The sequence below is a fragment of the Alligator mississippiensis genome, chromosome 3, assembly GCF_030867095.1.
Source record: "Alligator mississippiensis isolate rAllMis1 chromosome 3, rAllMis1, whole genome shotgun sequence".
In the NCBI taxonomy this organism is placed as follows: Eukaryota; Metazoa; Chordata; order Crocodylia; family Alligatoridae; genus Alligator; species Alligator mississippiensis.
Genome location: NC_081826.1, coordinates 120,642,860 through 120,667,866, shown reverse-complemented (window position 1 = coordinate 120,667,866; position 25,007 = coordinate 120,642,860). Strand labels below are relative to the sequence as shown.

The 25,007-nt window shown below is 38.3% G+C and overlaps 1 protein-coding gene across 5 annotated transcripts in view; it reads right to left on the bottom strand.

Annotated features, from left to right (window-relative positions):
• The window catches only part of EXOC2 (exocyst complex component 2), a 193,347-nt gene that overhangs the window by 99,821 nt on the left and 68,519 nt on the right, over positions 1–25,007 (bottom strand). For all 5 annotated transcript variants that reach the window (XM_019490475.2, XM_019490478.2, XM_019490479.2 and 2 more), the window contains exons 8-12: positions 23,107–23,252; positions 22,932–23,013; positions 21,546–21,648; positions 14,978–15,096; positions 127–252 (exon numbers count right to left, since the gene is read on the bottom strand). In XM_019490475.2, coding sequence (XP_019346020.1) covers positions 127–252; positions 14,978–15,096; positions 21,546–21,648; positions 22,932–23,013; positions 23,107–23,252 — 576 coding nt within the window. The remainder of the gene's footprint in view (positions 1–126; positions 253–14,977; positions 15,097–21,545; positions 21,649–22,931; positions 23,014–23,106; positions 23,253–25,007) is intronic.

Genomic DNA, 25,007 nt, shown 5'->3' with positions numbered 1-25,007 from the left:
AAAATTAATGCAGTTGGATGCCAACACTTTTTACTGTTTGGGGGACACACAATAAAACATGTTGGACCTAGGGAACTGTCAAAAGGGCATTTTCATTTATTTTTTTTTAATGATACCAATGCCTACCATCATCACGACCTGACTGAAAGCTGCTTCCCCTTTTCAATGAAGCAGTCTGACTGAGATGGCCAACTGGAGAGGGACGTACATCGCCATCCAGGTCCAGCAATGGACTATGCAGCAATGGATTGCCTGAAAAGAAAGATACAAATAACATCATTTCAAAATGGATTCCAATTTCATTGTGTTAAGAGGCTGTCAGAAAGAAGATTATTGAAAAAAAACAAACTAGTTTTCAACCTAAGAAATTGATATTTAAGTTACCTTCTCCATACTTATTGTACCACATCCAAACTGGATCATTGGGTTTGCATGCAGAGCTGCTGCACCGGTGCCCAGAGTATCTTTGGGCCTCAAACAAGGTTATAAAAGAGGGTGGGCGACCCTAAGCACTCCTCAGTTCCTTTACCAGTATGGAATCCTGGTTGCTTTATACAGTCTATCATAGCAAGGATGAAAGGTAGGTTGTGGATTATACGTGGACAATTCATCTCAAAGTACAAGAGTTACTACAAGGTATGTAATCATGTCATCAAGTACTATCAACATTTTGTATTGACAAAACAGCCAGATCCTATTCTGCTTATTAAGCACCTGAGTGTGATCCCATTCCATCTTGCTCTAGACTGCAGCTTAGTTGCTTATCATTTGTAGGAACATGGCTTGGGAAAGCAAGACAGGAAATAAATTACTTGACCGTGAAAATAACTTACAATTTCAAATTTCAGAAGCTTGAGATGAGGCCTCTAAAATCTCCTTGTCATTAGAAAAAAAAAAAACACATTATAAAGATATCTTACCATAAGAGCTAGAATCCCATCCTTCAAGCCTAAGTTCTCACTATCAAAATGGTTGTTTTTACAGAAATGATGCACACAAATCCATCAATCCCATCTGTACTGTGTTTAGATCCCAATGGCTCAGACTGTTTTTCCAGGGAATAAACTGGTAAGATCCTTCAGAAATCTAAACATTGCAGAATGAAAGGAAAACTTGGCAATACTAAATAGGGAAATTAGGGAAAACTTGGCAATACTAAATAGGGTAAGTAGCTGAAATGGCTGGTAAGTGGACCTGAAAGGCAAGGGTCAGCAATGTTTTTTTTTTCCCTGTGAGCCAGACTGACCCAGTTCAAATCAGGAACATGAAGGTGGGCAGATGCTTAGGTCCTAAGACCCACCTCTTTTACCAGTGGAGGCAAAGGAAAAGTGCCTGCTGCTTTCCCCACAGCAGCAGGAAGAAAGCACCTGTCTCCACTGCTTTTCCTGGTGGTAGCATGGGGAAAGTGCTCACTGCTATGACAGAAGGGAAGCCTGCCTGCCACTGCCAGGAAAAGTGGCAATGGCATCTGGGTCCTAGTGCCTGTGCATCTACCCACACACAGCTGGCATTCTCTCCATGGCATCATGGAAAGAACACCCACAGAAGGTGTTCCCTACTATGAATGTCCTGAGACTGTGGGCTGAATAAAATGACTTTGTAAACCATAGGTTGTCAACCCCTGGTAAAGGAACTCATATTTAACTGTTATTTTTTCTCTTTTTTAATGACAATGGGTATTAAAAATATCTGGTATCTGAGGGTATATCTATACTGGGGCAGTTGCATGTCACAAGCACAATGTTCCTGGGCACACCCCACCCACACATTTCAAACCTGGAAATGTCCAGGTGAGGTTGCTTCAGGGTTGCCCCTAGTAGCTGCTCTCAAGTATACTGAAGATGGAGGTCTTAAGAGGGGCCGCTGGGGAGGACTCCAGAAAAAATACCTTCTGTAAGATGGCATCCTTTATAGAGTATTTGTGATTACAAACACTGTCTGCTGAAGCAGCTGGCCAAGAAGGACTGCAAAATGAAAAATTAGGATTCAAGTTCACTAGTTTCACAGATACTGTTTCCTGAGACAGTGGGGCATGCATGTGTACAGTCATCCTCCTGCCCCTTTACCTATGAACAGAAAACATCATGGCATTAGTCAATATCCAAGTAAATACTCTAATAATTGGAAGAAATTCCAACAAACTGCTCTCAGTCCAAAAATATTTAGGTGAAGGGGAGTTGCCAGAGAACAGACATCTGTAAAGCCATTTTGTTCAGTTCCTCATTCTGCATCAAAGTCATCAGTTGAAAGTGTTTTGGAAAGTAACAGTAGAGAAGTGTACTTCTTTGAAAAGCTCTTGGGAGTCCTCTTTTAGCATAAGGATAACCAGACTTCTAAGATAATGTCTGATGGACTGATATACTGACTACAACTATCCATGTATATAATGAAGTGGATGACTGGCATGCTAAGTTAAAGGTGCACAGGTGCCCATGTGCCTAACAGTTTGAGACAAATCCTTAACAATGTTTGAGGATATGCCTGCAAGTGATATATCAGTGTCCTTCTTGACATATGCAAGCTGTTGCGAGTTAAATCTAAAACTGCCCCTATAAATGAGTATTTTTCATGAGTAAAGAAAGGTGCTTAGACATGTTAGTCTGAAATCAGGAAAAAGGCAGGGCAGGGTGGCACCTTACGGATCAGTCATTCAGAGGCAGGGGCTTTCATGGGCAACAGCCTACTTTGTTAGATGCTCTCAATGGAGTTGCAGAGAGAAGACGTACTAAAAAGAAAGGAATAGTCATTTAAATACAAAGCTACAAGGAAAGGAGGAAAGGAGGGGACACTGCTGAGAGAAGCAGAGGTGAGTTGAAGAGATCAAAAGGGATAAATGCAGCAGTGACCTGACTGAAGGACACAGGGATTATAAAATCTAGTCTAAGTAATGGGTAAGAAGCCAGGGTCTCTACTGAGACCATACCTAACACAATCTCTCCTTTCCCCACACCTGCAGGCAATCAGGGTCTGTGCTTCTGTCACAGCTGCCCCACTCTGCAAAACAGTTAATAGGCTGCTCATCATAGTCATGTAACACCTCTGTAACAGCTACCATCTGGGAGCAGAGCAGAGACCTGTGGGATGCTGAGTGTTGGAGGGAGCCCCTGCAGTGCTACAGATAATTAGACCAATGTTATGTGCAGCACAAAATGTCCCACTATAAAAAAAAAAAATCTCTCTTTGAAACAGGAATATTTTGTGTAGGATCAGCCACATTTGTGGTGCTACAGACAGTGTGTATGTTGGCATACCATTGATCTATAGCGCTACAAGGGTGACTGTCATGCTACAACTTTAACTTCTAAGTCCTAAAGATGCAATGAGCTGGAGAATCCCCTAAAAAAAGTAAATTTAATGCGCAAGATTTTGTTGGACATGCTGGGCACAAAGATGTCTATAAATTAAGGCATTGTTTTCTCACATAAATTGCTTCCAAAGCTAGATATATGGTAAGTCCCATCAGTGTCACTGACAGTTGGAATGACAAAACCTTGCCATACTATGGAATGTGCTCACTTGAAATCCAAGCTATTTGCTGCATTGTGGAAATATGTATTTCGAAGCTTAAGAGCTACATATGAGGCCCATGTATAGATAAAAGGAATCACAGAGGCTACAGGGAACTTCCTGAACTTGATTTGCAGATGAAGGAATTAAATAGTCTCAAGTTTAGAATTGGGCACCAGCCCTTTACCATCGAGAAAAGAAAATAATGGGAGCAAAAGCCCTTCACTTCTTAATTCTGGAGAAATATATTCTATGACAAGAGAAGACAGAAGTAACTCAATTTTTTGGTATAAGATGCTCCTGTACAATAATTCCCCAGCAACTCTTCCTGAAACTGAATGCAATTCCCCACTTCTTGTACCTTCTAGCCTCAACTGCCTGCAGATATAGAAAACAAAATCAGAAACTGTTCCTAATAGGGCAGAAATACCAAGGATCTACTGGAAGACGCACATAGCTCTGGACTGTGGAGTCAACTTTGCCATTTCAAAGATGTTGCCAAGTATAAAAATGAAGCAGGTGCTGTTGCTGATTACCTCCAGCGGAACTTCTGACCCTTTCTTGAAAATCCAGGTCTCCTACCATGCACAAAGACCGACTCCCTCACTTTCTGCTTCATCTTTGAGAACTGACAAATGAGTGCCTGTCAACAAATTAACCTGCTCCAAAGCACCTAGGCTTTCCTTTGTTGAGAGGCAGAATTGCCTGTCTCATAGTGAGGGCAATTCTTGAGTCTCAAAGGCTTCTGCACTGCCATGGGGCCAGGATCCAGTACTGGGGAAACTTGATAGGGAAAAATAGGGAAAATTATTAAAAAAGGAAACTGCATTAAATTGAATCTGTAAATGAAAGAACTAATAACCAGGACCTACAGCTATTAAACAACAGCAGAATGCCACACAATGAGAGTGTGAGAGTGAGCAAGTGCTCTGACACTGCAAAGTTCATTCTTGGAACCACATGTGGCCAGCAGGAACTGAAAGGCAGCTAGGGTCACCATGATCTCTATGCCCTTGGTTTGAACATGGAGACACCAAGGGCATAAACAAGCATGACCCCCACAGGGCACAACAATTTGCTAGCCAAAAAAACTGAAACAGAGTGCATAAGATGCACGTAGTCCAGAAGTGAGTGAGATAGACATATAGACAGACAGACAATCACTGAAATCAAAAGTTATGTTACCAAGAATACCTTAATATTAACACTGAATAATCTAATCCACTACTTTATTATTATTATTACTGCCATTTGTTTACATTTTCATATTCCTCAGGTTGCATCATGAAAATAAGAATACAAGTTATATATGATTTCTAAACAGCTTCAATTTCATGTTTTCAAGAACTACAAAGGCACATAGGAACATTGATATCAGATCACATGTGGGATCCACCTCATCAAGTACCAGTACCCTCTCTCAGAGGTATTCATATTAACTGTAAAACCCAGGTCTTTAAGAGAGAAAATAAATACCAATATTACAAATTCACAGATGTTTGGCAACATTAATTTCTGTTTTGGTTTCCCACTTACCCTAATTTTTGTCATAATCCTGCAATGAATTTTCAAAAGGGAGAGAACTCCTTGCTTTTAATTAATGTGGCTATAGCTGAGCACAAAGCCACAACAGTGCAAAGCTAAATATAGGTACCATGCTAAAGGTTTAGCTTAATATACTGCTATTTGTATGTACAAAAAGCATACATTAAAAAAGAAGCAAAGAAAAACAACAGTATCACTTCACACTTAACAGGTGCGATATAGAACATTAACTTTTTACAGCTGGAGGCTCTGTCATCTTAACCTGCTACCTAAATATTGAATCATCATATTGTTTTACCCTGGATATATACTTCACCTATTAAAATTAATTCAACCATGTAGAACCCGCACAAATTACTACCTTTAGAGACAGCTGTATTAAGTATAAGCATAATTTCTACACTTCTACAATATATTAGAATAAAACAATGTGGACAATTTATTGCTTTAATGAAAGCCCTCTATTATACCAAGAAATAGGCAATGAAGAATTAAAATTGCAAACAGACATATGGCAACACAAATGCAAAAGGCTAAATGTGTATATCAAAGATGCAGTTGTCCATGCAAAGGATAACTATGCTAGTTTTTGTATTTTTTCCTTAACTTAGTTGTCTATGATTTTTAAAAACAGGTCTATAACATGCTCTAAATCTAGAATTACCAACATCTGTTATACCAACTGTGGAATTAAATAAACTGATTCAATGCAAGTGAACCTTCCTCTTCCTCAGAATCAAGGGGGGAAAAAAAAAAAAAAAACACATAAAAATGAATGAATGAATGCATAAAGGAGGAAGCATAACTCATGATTTTATCCCTTAAAATCAAAAGGATCTAGGGTACAGGCTAAAAAGACCCTACAAAACTCTAATCACACAGCATAATTGTTTGGTGTCCATGAGCTTCAGCATGGTTTCTAAGATTTAACCCAGTAAAATGCAAACTTTCTGAAAAGTTTAGCTGAAGAAATGCAATTTATTTAGTTGATATAAATATTTTCAGTTAAAAAGTATGTTTTAAAAAGCTAAAAATCCTGTCATCTGACAAACTTTTCCCCCAAAGAAATATCAAATAAAATGAAAATTCCATCTTTTCAAGTCTTCATATAGAAATCTACCTTTACTGTTTATGAACTTTGGAAATTTAAGAATTTTCTTATTAATACTCTCTTTTCTAAAAACGAGTGCCAATTTAATATATAGAAGGAAAACAGACCTTTACTAAATCACTTGATATATGGTCAATTAAAATAATTTATCTGATATTGCACCAATATGTTTGAAAACTTTGACAATTTTGTGCTGCCACTGCTTATCAATAACAGAAAATAGTATAAAGAATACTCTTGTTCCACTAGAAAAACCCACATCGTCAGTTTGCAACTATACCAGGAAAAGAAAGTTTAACATGAACTAATTTCTTAATTGGTTGTCTAGCATTACAAGCAAGTATAACACAGCAGCAGGGAACTACAAGAGCACATATACCCTCAGGACTAATAAACATCTGGAGTACATTAGGAAAAGCTGATCTTGCTCTGAACTGACCAGAAGATAGCGCTTGAAGACTACACACAAAAGTATACATCTTGAAAAAGAGTGAGGGTTTGCTTACAAACAAGTTTCCCCCTATTTTAAACTTCCTCTCTCTAGAGGAGAGAATACAAATGTAGCCATGTAATTTGGCACATGGAATTATTTTATGAGCAAAATATGGAATGGAGGTGCTAATGTTTACACACCCCAAATAATTTACTGTGATCAAAAGTGTATTGTCAATTCCATAATTTCTTACGTACATACTATAACATTTTAATCCTAACATTCTTAGTGTCTTATGTTTAATTTTTTAAAAGTTAAGGCCTTCGTGTTGAAGGAACAAATTTTAAGATATTGCATTACCTGTTCTTGAAATGCAGGTCTTTATATTTAACACAGTGCATCTTTAATGGCACAGAAATACTATGGCAAAATATAGTATCTGGCCCTTAATAAAAATACTTTGCATATAATGCTTAAGTACATCTTTAACTAAACAATGAAAAAATAATATTAAAATATTACTACCATGCTTTTCCCATTTACCTATGAAACCTAATATACAACTATCATAATTAATCCTTTTACCATCCACAACTAAAAATAATATCAAATAAAGCATAATTATGTCATTAAGAATTTTTCAAGTAACGTTTTACTAATTTCAAACAGGTTTTTGTTATTTATATCTACAAACATACATTTTATGTGGTCACACACAGAGAAATAAAATCAGGCTATTCAAAAGCAGCACAAAAGTAGATTACATACATTTGTGACACCATGAGGTTATTTACTAGTTATGCATTCACTTATCATAGAATAAGTGTGTGCATCTACAACTGGGAGCAAGATTAGCTCTCTATGTACAAATATATACCTTATATAAACAAATATACACACAGGTGTACACGTGTGCATGCACGCACACATACTTTACACTTATTTACATGCTTAGATAAAACATATATGGATATCCGTAACATGAAACAAATATATCCTACATACTCTGCTATGTAATGTTTTGATTTAAACTCAGACAATTCATTTAAAAATAGTCAACTAATTTGTGGATTATAGAAAAACAATTAAAACCCTTAAACAACAATTTAAAACTTATTGTGAAATGTTTTGAGTTTGCAACTACTCTTGACTATATTTGATTTTCTTCTTGTCTGTAAAAATGAGGTTGCTTTTTCAAATCATTTTAATTGGGACCTCATCCCTGCAACAATCTGTACTTGGCATGTTATTTAAGCAACTCAAGCAAAATCTTTTAAATGGATTCCAGAAGTAGTATTGATTAAATTTTGATTCCCTAAAGAATGTTGTTTATCTTTGGATTGAAAAAGAAACTTCCAATCAGACAAGTTACAGCTACAATTTGGAAAATTTCCCAATCTCAAGAATTGTGATGGACCGTGATAAACCAAAACGTCAATCAATACTTACAAGACTGTATCTATAGTGATGAATACGTGCATGACTTAAAAAGGATCTACAGATGTGTAGCCAGGTGAATACAGTTACTGTATTTTCTCATCCTTTATGCATCTTGCAGTGTGCTTTCTCACAGGCTACAACAGTGAGAGGGAATACTGATCTATAGCCTCCAGACTCTCTGAAGGGCGGCAGACTTCCTTACCACCCTTAAACACCTTTGAACATTTTTTCCTGTGCACAGCGGGCCCTTGTCCTGTGCTACAGCCCGACCACCCACTGTTGCTTGTTGACCAAACATGCAGTGCCTGGAGCCTACACTGACACAACCAGGATAGGATTCCTTTCATGCACACCGCACAGAAGAATTTCAATTTGCTGAGGCAAGGAATGAAGGGAGTATGACAAATTCCTTTAAAATTAACTTGCACCCACAGATCAATTACTCCATTTTGTTTTCTCCCCAATGCACTTTCTCTGTGGAAGAGCTGTCAGATTTTAGATGATCAGTAAGTAAAATACAAAACATTGTTTTCACATAAAATAACACGAACCTATTAAATGCTGTTTTTTGATACCATACCTCACTTGCCATATGCAATTTTTGGAATATGTTCAAAACCAAATGGTCGAAAAAGGTTTCTATATTTAAAGAAAATAGATTTGGCATAACAAGCATGAACTATTTTTTTATTACTGTTATTTTCAAATGAAACCTGGTAACTGGAACAATTATTATTTCACTACCAGAGGAAGCCTTAGGTCTCAATCCCAACAGTTCAAAAAATTCCAAACAGAGTCTGATTAAGAGTTCAGCACCTAAATGAAAAAAGTGACCTCACTGTTACTGGCATTTACTTTAGTAGACCTGAAGTTTCTCATCATGTTTGAAAAATCAGCCCACCTATTAGTCACCAAAACAGAATAAATTTTCAGTTCCAGGAGTAAAATCCTGACAATTGAAGTCAATGGGATTTTTGCCAATGATTTCAATAAAACCAGGATTTTACCTCAGGATTTTAATATTGGCTTTGACCTAATCATGCTTCTTTTTATTTTAAAGACAATTGCTGAAGGCAACATAAGTTTTTAAACAATTTAAACCAGCATATAAAAGGACAATATCTTCTCCTTCAAATATGTGAGATTTTCTTAGAAGTGCAAATAACAGCAAGCTGTCAGATATATAAAGAACAAGAAAGGCCAAACTCTGTAATGATCAATATTATAATTCCCTAATTAATAACCCATTAAGGATTTGCTTGACATTCACTGTCAAAAAAGAAAAAGAAGAAAAAGAGCATTTCTACTGAGGACAGGGGATGTGGTTTAGACACGAAATGGCTCCCAGCTGCAAGAAGTCTTCTTCCAGATGTACAGTACGTGAAGGCAATAGAAGAAAACCAGCTGCTAGGATAATAAATTGAAAAGGCCCTTTTGACACAAGGCTTGCTGGCCTGTCTGATCTAACAAAGATAGATCATTCATTGCAAGGTGAACAGAACCTCAGTATGGTACAGAAGAGAAGAAAAAGTAAAATGGTCTAAGCCTCAGTCTCCTTCCTTCATACTATATATAGCCACTGTTACTCTGGCACAAAAATAAAACATGTACCTTTTGAAAAACCAAGGTTGCTGAGTATCAGCAATTTACAAAAAAATGGTTTTTACTAAAAATTTACTAAAAATGGTATGATTTTAGCATGGAAAAAAAAATCCCATTAAAACCAAAACTCTGCTCTCCTATTGTTAAGGAGCAGCAATCTACTTAGACCATATTCAACAAACTGTATACAAAGTCCCACCCACCCGCCAAACTGCAGGAAGTTCATAAAGTATGATTTTATTAATCAATTGTATTATTTGCTGAATTACTGCACACCTCATGCAAAAGATTTTGAAAACTTGAAGGCATTACATTGCAGTCATTTAAAAAAGACAGCTGTATTAGTCTGTCTCTGTTAGCTCAAGACGATGATACCTAGACAGCCAAAAACAAAGCTACAGCAATAACCATTGGCCATAGAGGAAATATTCATCTTTATTTTTTTTCATACTCCCTTTAAAAATCCAACTACTCAATACAATTTGGCACATATCTTGGTGCTTCAGGCAAATTTTAAACTAGAGCTTGTTTATTTTCATACATTTTAAATGTTATTTTCCATCATTATATCCCTTACATGTCCCTGTATTACAATGAGTCTAAAAAACCTGAAAAGGAATGAAAAAGATCTAAATTGTACCAAATTGGTAGAAGAGTTGCCAAATAAATATTTGTCTGTTGGTCTTTCTCTGCCTCAGTTCCCCACCTCTAAAGTAGGGTTGATAATACCTTCCTTAGAGAGATGATGTGAGGATAATTATACTAAAGATAATGGGGCGCTCAAATATTATGGTAATGGGACTCACAGTACTTCTAATGGATAAAAAAATACTGGAGGTTATTTGCCAATAACTTCTATACATTTACCCAAAAGAGGAAAGATACTGAAGCAGTACCTAATAAAACTTGCTATCAAGTGTGGCAACTGGCATCAATCCTTTTCTGATGGGAACACTGACTGACACTCTCAATTGGGTGGTAAGCAACAGCAAACCTCACTTGGTCAGTAAAGCAGGTGTCCACCATGGCATCTCTAAGTTTCTAGAAACTATTTGTACAACCAGAACAAAATATGTTAAAAGAGTCAGGAGTCTGATTGTACTGGGGTCTACAGTTGGGCAAACACATTGGAGCATGTGATTCAGTATCTGGAACTGTTCAAGGGGTTAGTGTTTTTCCAAAGTATAAGGAAAAAGGCAGATAGGTAAACAGCATACTCATCTACTCCAACAGTATAAGCTTTCATCTATTTCTTGTGACATACGTGGTCTGGTTTTGAATGTTCACCTATCAGATGACCCACCTTAGCAGCAAGGAGGGAGAGCTGTCTGGACTAATTACAATGATGGTAGTACAGTACTAGTTATGTTAGAGTTCATTGATTGAGCATTATCAGTCTTGGGAGAAATAAAAAAATGGAAATTATTTAGGAAAGGAGGCATCCATTAAGCACTTGGGAAAGTTCTTCAAGATAGATAGTAGGCACTGGTTCTGGTCTTTCAGAGTGTCTGAGGGACAGAAATGACATCCTCTTTTGATATGCTTCCACCTCTGCAAGTCTGCTGGGAAGGTAATACTGGTACCATCCAGTATAGATTACTCCCTTTATTTCTGCTGATTTATATCTCCTGCTCTCTGATAAATATCATTTTTTGAAAATCCACTAAAATGCAAAATCATTGCTGTAAAATCTTCCTATACCACGTAGTTAAAAGGTTTTCTCAACCCCCAAAAAATCCCATAACTGCTTAGCTTATTGTAGCTTTTATAACATCTTCACTATTCCATCAAAAAAAATATTTAATAAATAGTAATTATGGTAGCTTTTCAGTTACAATAGTCAGCCTTTATATTTATCTCCAGCTGCCAAATAGTCTCAAGGTTTAGAATATCCTGAAATAACTTTTAATTTCAATATGACAGAAGAGAGTATAAAATATGCAGCTTGAGCCAGGTTGTGGCTGGTGACATTTGATGCACGCAGAACTTGTACTACCCCTGGTAGATTCCAGAAACAAACTTTAGAAAAAATAATGATATTCTCAGGTTTCCTTGTCTTCCCTTTTTTCAACTCCTCCAAGTTACTCTAGCAAACTCTGAATTGCTGTGGTGTGGTCCCCACCATCCCAGTTTTTGTTACCACTGAACATGGTGAGAAGAAAGAGGTAATCCAATGGCTCCCAAGGAGGTAACTTATTTCAGATGAAAGTGCTGTTTATGCATCCCCAATCTCCGTTTGGGATGTGCTAAAAGTAAATAAATAAATAAATCACCACTGGGAATGTCTACACAAGATGCTAACTGAACATTAAACTAATTCTATTGTGCTTTAAGGATCACAAAAAAGCATTCATCGGTGCTAACGCGCAGTAACGCCGATTACGGCACATTAAGTTAGTACCTGTTATTACAGGTACTGAATATAATGCGCCACAATTATGGTGCATTAATGAACATGTAGACGTGCCCACTGACAGACAAGTGATGTCAGAACTATTATGGACAAGACTAAAATAAGCACCTGGGAAGCTGAGAAGTAAATTTAGTCTTGTCATAACTACAGATTTGTCTTTATTACAGCTATGAAAAGCCTGACTGCCATGACTGCACTGAATTCCCTAATGCAGACAGGTAAAGCTGCTATTTACAAATGAGGAGCTTCTCCCTGCTTGGAACTCGAGTATATTTCCATGGGGCAAGTGGCAGTTTATTTTAGCTTCCAATGCCCATACTCCACAGGATTGTACACTAGTGGCTGGTAAACCAGAGCCTGAAACTGGAGAAAATCTCAACTGAATAGAATGGAATTGTGTTTTAAGTGCCTCTATTGTTTTTTTCTTAGTTTCTTTCACTCAGGATGTCTAGCAAATCAGTGTGTTAAACTATTTCCTCCACAGACTCATCATAAACCACAGAAGAAATACAAATTTCTGGAGGTCACACATTTAAGACTCTGGTTCTGAGATGTCAATAAAGGGTTAATCAAAGGCTTTTCCTGGCAGGAAAAGCAAAAGCTTTGGTCTAATTTTGCATCCATTTCATAGGAATTTAAACGATGAATGACACTTGTATTAAAGCAGTAAAAAGTTCATCGTGTGGAACAATTCAGAGAACTGGCTCACTTTGAAACCAATAGAATTTAACAGCAAGATCTTTGGGATAGTAACCCAGTTAAAGATGAGAAATACAGTGCACACAAGCGCACACACTTATTGTCTATATCTCTCTAGTAAAGGCATCAAAATCTGGGCATAACAATGATCAGGAATAGCCTACAATTAATACAAAAGTGTTTAAGGGGCAGTGATAATCTTCAGCTATGTATTCCAATGAAGAGTACCATGAACTAGGATCAGCCATGCATTATTCCTGTTAAAAACAGAAAGAAAGATCTAATCCATTGCTCAAAAGAATAATCATCCATATGATTCATCTATCTCTTGATTATAAGGATTGACAAGACGACCTTCCTGGAAGAGGGTTTTTAAAAAACGCACTGTAGTCTCTAAAAATATCTGTTACATCTTCATATGCAAAGTAGCCTCTAACTATAGCATATATATGAATAAGTCACATAATTTATTTGGGTTAATGACATTTCTCAGATTTCTGCCTAACCAATTTCACATGGCTGCAGAAGTGGGGTTGGGGGGGGGGGGGGGGGGTTGGAGGGAAAGGGAAGGGTATCTGCTTTGAAAAAACACATCCAATGAAACAGATTTTAATCTATTACTGGTCTATTTGGTAGCCCATGTTAATTCTTCTTGTCCTTATGTCTTCCATTTCCCAGGTCCTGCATGTCCCAAACTGGGCTACTGCTCCTTACCATAACAGCTCTTTAACTCCCACTGGAGACTGAGGCATTCCTTCCTTTTTTGTGTCTATGTGAGAAGGTATTTAGCAGAATTCACTGATTCATTGGAATCTGACAGGACACACCATGAGTGCTTCTGCTTGGTCCTCAAACTCGCAACCTCTGGGCTGTCAACCATGCACCTTAGTGCCCACACCAACACAGCCTCCAGACTGAGGCATAAGAATGATCTATTTCATCAGCTCTGATCAATCCCTGAAACTTGAGATCCTCAGGGTATTTAAAAAGTTAGTGATTCTACAAAAGCAAATCAGTACAAAACTGTCTCTGACTTCAATAAGCAAGGCAGAAATGGATGGACAAAAAACCTTATTTAAATGTAGGGGTATAAAGTAGGATGAGGATCTATTCTGGATATGTTTGCTGGCACAAAACCATCTCCTAGGATGCACTGAGGCTAAAAGCATGTGTTGTACATGATTTGACCCACAATTCATGCTAGAATCACAAATTCTTGATTTTCTTGTACCCCACCTCTAGTCTAGTATTTTGCTAAAGAAGAAACATGTTTAGAGAGAGAACTACGGAGCATTTCTACATAGCTTCTGGCTCAAAGAAGAAACAAAACTTCTTAGATATAAATTACACAAGTAATGATGACGTTCTTGTTCTACCCAAAAGAGACCACATTCCAATTCACTTGTTCAATTACTACCACTGACCACAGTGGGGTTATTTGTGAAATAAGTAACTACTCAACATGGCAGTTGGTACTCAAATGTAGTCTGTAGTTTTTTTGTCTGTTTGTTTGTTTCAAATTCAGATCTCTTGCAGACTTCCTGCCCAGAAATACCAACCTTATGACTAGTTCTTCTGAAAAGGACATAGTTGTAAACAGACCATGTTAACTGGCTGCTATGGTGATGTAAACTCTGGAAGCACTGTGTATGAAAGCAGCACTTTCAGAAGAAACACCAGCAAAAGTGAGATCACTGAATAATTGAGGTGAATGTTGATAAAACTGAGGTAAGTGAGAAATTCAAGAAGTCTTGCAAGCTGCATCCATGCAAACAACCCATCCCTAAACTGAGTCTCAAAAATACACATTTATGGAGAACACGGCACATCATGAATTACAATTATTACTCTATTTCACAATGACCTTATGTCAACTATATCCATGTATTACTAGTATATTACTGATAAAAGGATATACACAGTAACAAGTTAAGAAACAATATGAATTAAACTTGATCTGTTGTGATCATTTCAGGGATAAAATGGACCTTGGCTGAAGGGGACTGGAGCATATTTTTCACTCCATACAGCCACTGACACAAATCATTATAATTATGAAAAAATAATTATAAACCTCTATCTTGTTTTCATAATAAGCTTGGAGCACAAGAATGGCATACAAGGTAAACCTCAATTCAACTAAAGTAGCTGCAAAGAAAATATTTCACATACATAAAAACTTGCTAACTATGAAAGTCTTTTCTGTAAAGTGAAAATATATCCTTGCCTTTTTGCTCTTTAACATAGCTCTCTTTACAACTGTGCATGAGTTGAAGAATCCACTGGTGCTGAGCTCCAATACATTGCCAAGCAGGGTCCCCAGAAGCATGAAGATCAGAAATATATCTGCAAAACAAAGGGGGAGAAAAATCACAATTCATACTTCATGTATGAAAATCTTAAACAACAATGATCAATTGAAATGTACTTCTCTGGTTATAAAAAACCTAAACATTTATATTTATATATAAGCCTTTCATTCTCCCTTCTTAATTTGGTAGAGGCAAGACACTTCCTTCCAAACAAAAAAATAGAAAGAAAGTGCATTTTATATTATACTATACATCTTTAGCTGCAACTTTTACCTTCAATATTTTACCTTTAGTAAAGGTATTTTAAAGCAAGTTCATTCTTTAATTACAAAAATTTAATTCAGCCCTCTATTTTTCCATTGAAACCATTACTGTTAGTATAACAAGCACTTAATACGCTCTGGTCAAACCTGCATGTGATTTGTAAAGAAAGAAGTGACTGAGGTTTTTGTTAAACTTTAGAATGTGCATAGACACACAACTACCCACTACATACTACATGGCTAAAGGTGATGTTCCTTGAAGTGAGGGCTTTACATTTGTAGTAAGCAGGAACACATCACACTATCTTTTGGGGAAAAAATTCATACCCCTACATATGCATAAAGACTGCAGAAGTTCCAGCTCTGCATATTTGAGACTAAATAATGTGACAACAACCATAACAGTCTGATTTGAATAATTGATTAAGGCATGCTAAAAACTCTGAAGATGATACTCAGAATTGTTAGATGATTAGACGCTTTACATGAGTAATCTCTTGCATTGCCTAAATAGAAAATTGATTCAATATACATTCTATCTTCAGCACCTTGCATTGTTTTCCTGCTTCTCTGATGCTCTCAAGTGTGCCACCAAGAAACATATCAACCTCTCTCCACATACCAAACCTGGAAATGAGGCAGGGAAGCTGCCCTGGAAGTCACTAATGGAGCATTTTGTCTCTGGTGTGACTAAGAACAGTAGCTTCACTACCTCATTTCTGGGTCTGTCACATGTAGCATAGCAGTGAAGAGGCACTTCTTCTCGGTAATGCATACAGGAGCACCAACGAAGGAGTAAAGACATTCCCTGAATTAAGATCTTAACCAGTAACAAAAAGTACGTAAGCCTTTCACAAAGGATACATTATTACAATATCTGAATAAAGCTAATTAATACTGAATGACTAAATTCTGATTTTCTTAAAAACTGTTTGCAGTACAAAACACACACAAATGCTTTGTCAAAAGGAGGATCACATCACTTGGAAGGACAGAGATTACACAACTGTCTGATTCTAAGATTTATAACAACAAACTCAAGTCCTCCACCAACATTTCACAGGATTTTAGTCTTCGTTTAACACGTAAGCAAGAATTTGTTCATCTTTTATTTTGATAAAGTTTTCCTTATCTGAAGCCACCCAATACTTTTTACTGGGGGAAATCAATCTCAATCTCAACAACAGGATCTAAAAATCAGTCTTAAAAAAAACAACAAAATGAGTAATAAATTGAACTGGAAAACTTGCGTACTTATGTTTCTTTACACAAAGATTTAGAGAGCAAGGGAAGATTGCTCGTGATGCTTCAGGACTTTTTAAACCCTGGAACACTGAGGACACAGAGTATCACATACAGGCCCCCTCTACAAGTTACATGTATGCAGTGATTAATGTGTTAATCATGCCATAAATAGGAAAGGTGCTACATGCACACCCAATTTATGGCACCATAAAATGGGAATGGGCCATAAACATGCTCCAAATATAACACAGAACATGTTTATGGCTCATTTGTAATAGTACCTTAGATTTAATGTGTGACCCGTGGCTGATAATCATCTGACTTGGACTGACCAAAGGCTGGGGATGGGGAGAAGCCAAACTTTAAAGACCTGCACTAGGTAGCACTGGCTGGGCAGACCAGTCCAGGAGAAAAGAGGCTTCCCCCCACTGTGGGGACTTTAAATCCTGTGCCAGGCAGCACTGGCCAGGCTGCCCTGTGCAGAGGCTCCCAGAGGTGGGAAGCCTTTGGCTTCCTCTGCCAAGGACTTTACATTCTGCAGCGAGCAGCTCTTACCAGCTGAGTCCAGGACCGTGCCAGGATCTGGAACCAGCCCCAGTGCAGTCCCCACTGGGCTGACAACCAGCTCAATAGCCTTGTCTAAAAATCAGCTGATTGTTGGCCCAGCAGCGACCACACTGGGGCTGGTTCTAGATCCTAGTGCAGTCCTCCCTGGCTGAGCCAACAATCAGCTGATCATCAGGCACTTGCTTGCAACTTCCCAATCCAAAGGGAGCCCTGGAGCACAGGTGGCATGGCAGGAAGCATGACTGTTGGCATCAGGGTCCCATTGAACTTTTAAATGAATGTCTGTCAGCAGCCAGAAAGGAACCAACAGCAACTTATTGGGAGGAATGGTTTCATAGCTGGAAGGAACCTGAGCAGATCAAGTCCGACCCCCTACCATGGGCAGGAAAGAATGCTGGGGGTCAAATGACCCTGGCTAGGTGATTGTCTAGCCTCCTTTTGAAGATCCCGAGGGTAGGAGTGAGCACCACTTCCCTTGGAAGTTGTTTCCAGCTCCTTGCCGCCCTGACTGTGAAGTAGTGCCTCCTGATATCTACCCTGAACCTACTCTCAGTCAACTTATGGCTGTTATTCTTTGTTACTCACAGTAGTGCTCACGGGAACAGGGACTCTCCCACTGCCTGCTGGTCCCCCTTGGCCAGTTTACAGACAGACACCAGATTCCCCCTCGGCCTTCTCTTGTGGAGGCTGAACAGGTTCAGGTCCCGTAGCCTCTCCTCATACGGCCTACCTTGCTGCTCTCTGATCATGCGAGCGGCCTTCCTCTGGACCCTCTTGATGCTGTCCACATCCCTCCTGAAATGTGGCGCCCAAAACTGGACACAGCACTCCAGCTGCGGCCTGACCAATGTCGCATAGAGGGGGAGGATCACCTCCTTGAACCTGCTCATGATGCATCTATGACAAGGTGCGGTCAGCCTTCCTGACCGCGTCCCCACATTGGCGGCCCATGTTCATCTTGGAATCAATAGTGACTCCAAGATCCTTTTCTGCCTCTGTGCTGACAAGAAGGGGGTTCTTCCTCCCCAGGTGCAGTACCTTGCACTTGTCAGTATTGAAACCCATCCTATTCTCATCCACTCACCTCTGTAACCTGTCCAGATCTAGTTGTAGCCTGTCCCTCCCTTCTAACGTGCCCACTTCTCCCCACATCTTAATGTCATCCGCGAATTTGAACAAGGTGCTTTTCACCCCCTTGTCCAAGTCACTGATGAAGATGTTGAACAATGCGGGTCCGAGGACCGAGCCCTGGGGGACCCCACTGCCCACATCCTTCCAGGTTGAAAATGACCCATCCACCACCACTCTCTGGGTGCAGCCCTCTAGCCAATTTGCGACCCATCTGACTGTGTAGGCATCAACACCACAGTCACCTAATTTTTTAATGAGGATGGGGTGAGAGACAGTTTCAAAGGCTTTCCTAAAGTCCAGAAAGACTAGGTCCATTGTGACACCTGCGTCCAGGGATTTTGCGACCTGGTCATAGAAGGCAACCAGATTGGTCTGACAGGACCTGCCTCTAATGAACCTATGTTGGTAGCCCCTAAGCATAATCTCCCCTGCTGGTCCCTTGAAGATGTGCTCCTGTATAATTTTCTCAAAGAGCATTCCCAGGACCGAGGTAAGACTAATGGGCCTATAGTTTCCTGGGTCCTCTTTCCTCCCTTTTTTGAAAATGGGGACCACATTGGCCCTTTTTCAGTCCTCTAGCACCTTGCCAGAGGCACCACGAGTGCTCCTAAAGCTGTGCCAGAGGTCCTGCAATGACCTCTGCCAATTCCCTCAGCACTCTGGGGTGGAGATCATCAGGACCTGCTGATTTGAACATGTCTAGTTCCACCAGGCATTCCCTGACTAGGTTCTCACTGACCATGGGCCTGGCTGCACCTCCCCTGGGTCCGTCTGGGATCCCAGTGAGGGGGATGTCCCTGTCCCTGCTCAGAAAAATGGAAGCAAAGAATCTGTTAAAGAAGTCAGCTTTGTCATCTGGTGCGACCACCAGATTTCCAAGCGTGTCCTGCAGAGGCCCCACGTTACTCAGCACCTTCTTTTTACCCCCTATGTATTTAAAAAAGGACTTCTTGTTATCTTTGATCTGGGTCACTAGTCCCAGTTCCATCTCCACCTTGGCCTACCTAACAGCTCCTCTACAATCTCGAGCAGTTGAGGTATAATCCTCCGTGGTGATGGCCCCTCCCTTCCATTGGGTGTACGCCTCCTTTTTGGCTTTGAGACGTTCCTGGATGCTTTTGGTGAGCCATGGGGGCTTTTGAACACTCTTGCCCCCTTTGATACATGTAGGGATTGTCACCCTTTGGGCTTGGAGGATTGTCTCCTTAAGGAAAGACCACTCTTCTTGGACTCCCAAATCCCCTCCCCTCTGGGACCTGAGTGCCTCCCCAACTAGTCTCCTTACCTCATTGAAATCCACCCTCTTGAAGGCTAGGGCTGCTGCCTTTCTGCAGGCCTTTGACACCCTGTGCTGGATGGTGAATTCCAGTAGGCGATGATCGCTATCGCCCAGGTGGTTGAGAACCCACAGTCCCCTCACCAGGTCATCACCTGTGGCCAGGACCAGGTACAATAATGCATTTCCCCTGGTGGAACTGTGCACCTCCTGGGTTAGGTGGATGTCCTGTAACATGGCTAGGAACCTACGTGAGTGGTCAGACCGGTCTGATTGCTCTTCCCAGCAGATGTCCGGATAGTTTAGGTCACCCCTGATGACCACGTCCCTTGACCTAACTGCCTCCATTTTTTAAGTTAGTTTAACATTTTCAGGGATTTTACTATTTATCCGAAAACATTCTACTGGGGGGGAGAGGGGGAAGTCTCTCTCTTTCACACTACCTACAAGGAAATTTGCACTGCATGATATAAGCATAATTACATCAATGTAAACCCCCTAATATAAGCATGCTACACTACAGCTCTTATGTCAACATAACTTAAATTTAGTAACACATCAAACTAATGAGAAACTTGCACAAATCCTGTTCTTTGTTGTTGCAATGTTTCACATGTAACTACAGAGTTACACAGGTGCCAAATATCCTTAACGTAGACAAGATTACTCTTAATGACTTGACACTTCCATTCCTTAAATTAGGGGACTAAAAAAAATCCCCATACAAATCTCATTAAAAGGAAAGAGGACTACTTGATTTGTTTCAAAGCTCTTTGATTTACCATTAAGCAGCAAGAGATAGAGAGAGAAAAAGTTCCTATTTGACTATCCCTCACAAAACTGCATCAGCTGCAGTCAGTCCAATAAAAGATACCATCCACAAAAATCCTTGCCCCTCACGTTTTTCCTAGACCATCACCCCAGCCAAATAATGGACCATTCAAGCTCAGCACCTCCTTAAGTATGTTGCTGAACCGGGGCTGAGGAGTCAACCCAGCACCTTGTTCTATGCAAGCAGATTTCTGATGGCCAATGTAACACTACTTATTTCAACAGGTGTCCAGAGCTATGAGGGTGCTTCAAGAAGCAGTTGGTGATGCTTTTGCCCTGTGTGTTGCAATGGAAAAGCTACGCTGGGGAGAAAAGGGAGGGATACAGGCAGTCTGAAATCCAGAACTAGCTCTTAAAGACTGGATTTGGAACAGGGGAAAATGGCCTGCAGTTGTTCTTGGGTCTTTTTGAAAAGTCACAGGACTGATCACACCAAGGCAGGCAAGAGTACCAAGGGGTTGCTTTTGTGAAGAGATGAAAATCACTTTTATGCCACTGTACACAATATATATTTGCAGACAGCCTCCCTCCTTTGGAAACGGACATCAAAAGAAAGATTATCTACAAATGGAGCTATTTATCTTCTGTATTCTGAAATATATATACCTTTGCATTTCTTGAGCCAACAGTAAGACAGCTAAAAAAACGTTAATTAAAAGAGCAAAACCTCTTGGGCAGAAATTTGGATTTTTTTTGTTTTACTAAAACCAAAACAACCTCCTTTTCATGTCATGTCAAGATGAACTCATGAATTTATATGGGGCTCCGACTGAGCCCTACATTGTGAGCGACTGTTTCAGTTCGGAATTACAGTACAGTAATTTGAGAAGATATGATCAGAGTTCTTGATATGAAGCATTTTTTAAACTGTTGATTAAACTACTTTCCAAACGATAAATGGGATTACATTTCTCATTCCAGGACTGTAATTTGTTACTTAATAAAGTGCTACTATTACTGTCATTTATTACTTAAAGTGCTACTATTAGTGCCATCATTTACATACATCTTTGTCCCCAAGCAAGAAATATAATCTGATATTCTACAAGGTAAAAAATAAAAGTCTTTAAAATACAATAAAATATCCCTTACAATATCTGAGAAAGGTACAAATCTAGACATGTATTTAATATACAGTACATCTGATGAAGATACTATGTAAATGGTCACCTTATATAACGTTTTTGATCATGTAAGGTTGATGGGGTCTCAAGAAGCTTATCCAAAAGAAGTTCCCTTAAAGCTTCAATTCTTGTTTCAACCTCAGCATAATCTAGGAAAAAAAGAAAAGAAGAATTCCAATACTGTATCAATCTGCAGTCTACCTGAAAATTACAATATGTTCTCAGGACAGAAAAATCTCCTGAATTTAGGATAAAATTAGTACCTTTTCAAAAACTGTACCGGTTCTAACATGATTGTTACAGTTTCACTAAAGTAGGTTTTACTTTACTTGATCAAATTTAAGGTTGTTTTAGTAGCCAAGGAGTTTACTAGTTAGTTAAGAAGTCTGGCATGAACTATCTATTAGAAACAGGAATCAGAATCTAGGCTTCTTTGGCGCTTATACTCCAGGGGGGTGGGGGGGTGCTTTAATTAGAACGGCTCCGAGAGCTACTCTAAATAACGCACTGCTGCATCCCCTGCATCAGCATCCTCGTGCTTGAAAATGGCAGTGGGAGTGATTAAACTAAAGCTCATTTGACAAGCTTTAGTACAATCGCCCACACTGCCATTTTTAAGTGTTGGGGACACTGATACAAGAGACGCAGGAGACTGCTGGAGAGAGGCAACTGCCACCCTCTAGCACACTCAATTAATCAGGCTTGCTCCAAGCCATGCTGGAATAACTGGAGCAGCTTTGGCACTTTTGTATAGGCGTCACTTGTCTTTTATATATGCAGCCACGGCTCCTGCTACCAATCATTAACAAAATTTCCTTGACAACTTCATTGCTGTATTTCAATTGGACAAAATTTTGCTTTTGCCATATCATTGATCTAACTGCATGGATTAAATTATTTTATCATTTCAAATCTCAAATTGATAATTTCTTGGCCTCGTCAAAATATTTTTATTTTTAGCAGAGATCCAGTTCTACATAAAGTTTTTAGACTTAATCATTTCAAACAATCCCTTCTTGTGCTGAAGGGAGGGACATAGTCTTTTTATGCTAATTTATTCTATACAAAACTTTCAGATGTAATTTTACAAAAATACAAACTTTGGCTTTGAAGCCTTTTTACAAAATATGCCAAAGAAGGACACTGTAAGCTGTATCCTGTAGTTAATGGAACCTGTTTTATGTCTAATAATACTAAGCCTTTAAAAAAAATTGGCTATAAGCTCCTATTATATATACTACAAAGTAATATGCATCTTTCAGTCAGAAATCTTGCCAAAAATATTATTTAAAGTAATAGTTCCAAATTCTAAAGAGGACTCCATATAAACAGAAGTTGAAACCCACATAAGGCTTCTGAGAGTGCTACGTATTCTTTACCTTTCCTGTAAAGAAAGAAAAAGCAGAGTAAAAAAAATTAACTCAAATCTTACATTTTTTGAACACTTGAACCTCAGTCTTCCCAAACAGTGACTTGGCTTTTTCGTAGTCATTAATAACCACATCATAATCGCCCTTTAAAATAAAAGAACATCGAAAATTTGTCATGACAGATGCTGCATACCAATTTCAGCTGACAAAATAAAAATATTTTTTATAGGGCTATACCTTTTGGATATTCCTTTCGATATTAAGAGGAAGGTTGAAGAGAAACTTAAAACGCTGAAGAACATTGAGCGCATTTCTTGTGGAATCAGCCTTGTCTTTGCGTCCCAATACTTCTTGGAATAAAGTATCTGCTGTATTACTTGCTCCTATTTTAAAGCAAGGCAATAATGTAGGTTACCACTGCAGTCAAAACTGCTATAAATTCCTCTATCCTAATGTTATCTATCAAATGGTATTGGCATGTAAAATATAGAAGTACTGTACAATTACTGCTAGTTTTATCAACTTAATATTTTATGCTCAGCTACATTAAGCACACTTTACAATTTACTGAAATACTCATTTCGTAGCTGACCACTTAGTATTTTAATGTGGTAAGACCTCTGTACAATTAAGAGCAACCACACTTCCCTGGTTCAAGTGCTTAACTTCATTGCGGTTATTTTATAGTTTGTTTTGGCCCCCGATATAAATTTTACAGTTAATCTATGCCTTTTAAGCTATATGATCATCACAGAATGTTTTCTTTTGAGAAAAGAACATAACGAAATTATACTAATTAAATTCTATAGCTTCAAGAGTTCACATTGTGGAGTTTCCTTCCTTTATAAGCTTATGTAAAATGTTTTTTTCTTCTTAAAATTCCCGTTGGATTTTTAAAACAGATATTAAATCTTTGACATTAATATGCCTTATTTAAAAAGAAACACTACAGTAATCATAGGTACATTAAAGAAATTACTCAGAAACAGCTAGTTAAAACGCCAGTATTTATTTATATATAATTCTCTTTCCATTAAAATCGGTGATGAAACTCCTATTGACTTTACCAGATGCAGGATCAGGATTTGGGCAACAATGTTTTGTGAATAAGAATTTCCATATATATTTTTTAATATTCTAAAAGATGATGAGTATTTTTGAGGACTAGAGTGTTCTATCATCTGACAATGAAGTGTCTTCCTATGATTATCTGACACAAAATAAATAGCATTTCAGCTACACAAAAGAAGATTTACATGGCATGTAAAATAGTTCACATTTTTTGATTTGTGACTTATTCTTAATTAGCCAAAAGAAAAAAAAAAAGTGGAACTGTTTTGTCCTTTTTGATCGCTGCCTGTAAAAATGTCTCTACATTATCTGGTCTAGTGACTATACTTTAAGCAAAGATGAAAAAATTACATCAGTCTCACTGGGTGGCTTGCATGCCATTTTCTCTAGTCAACACTGTGGGTGGCCCGCTCATGTTAAAAGTACTCTTTGTAAAATAATTGTTATAGCTAAATAATGTTTAAACTCTGCTGAAATTTAGAAGTCCTGATGTAAAAAAATGTTTTGTCAGGATAGCTACATCTAATACATGTTATTTAATGTAAAATGCTTTAGTTCATTAAGAAAAAAATCCACAATAAAACAGCTAGCGGGATATTTAAGTACAGACTATGGCTAAGGGTTTGATTTTTTTCCCCAGGGTTATAACAAATGCTTGTTTGGTTACTTTTTTCTAGTACAAAGAATGTTTTTGTTATTTTAATTCATATCTTGCTTACTCATTCATTTAACAGCCAAGAAACAAATAATTTGCTATTTTTGGTAGTCATCACAGTGAATCTTTCCTCTGTAAATACCAATGCTTCTTTAAAAAGGTAACTGTGAACTATAGAAATTATATAGTAACTCTCATCTTTGCTTAAAAAAATAAAATCAACTACATGGTAATTTTACAAACAGTCCAATTTATTAAATTTGCATTTATATAGATTCTCTCTAATCCCATTTTTAAAACAAAATTAGTAAAGTATTTTCACTACGTTAATTAACCTATACAAAAAAGTTTTCCATTTCAATAGTTAAAAAAAAGAGCTGAAAAGTTAACTGCTCTGTTTGTACAGTCTTTC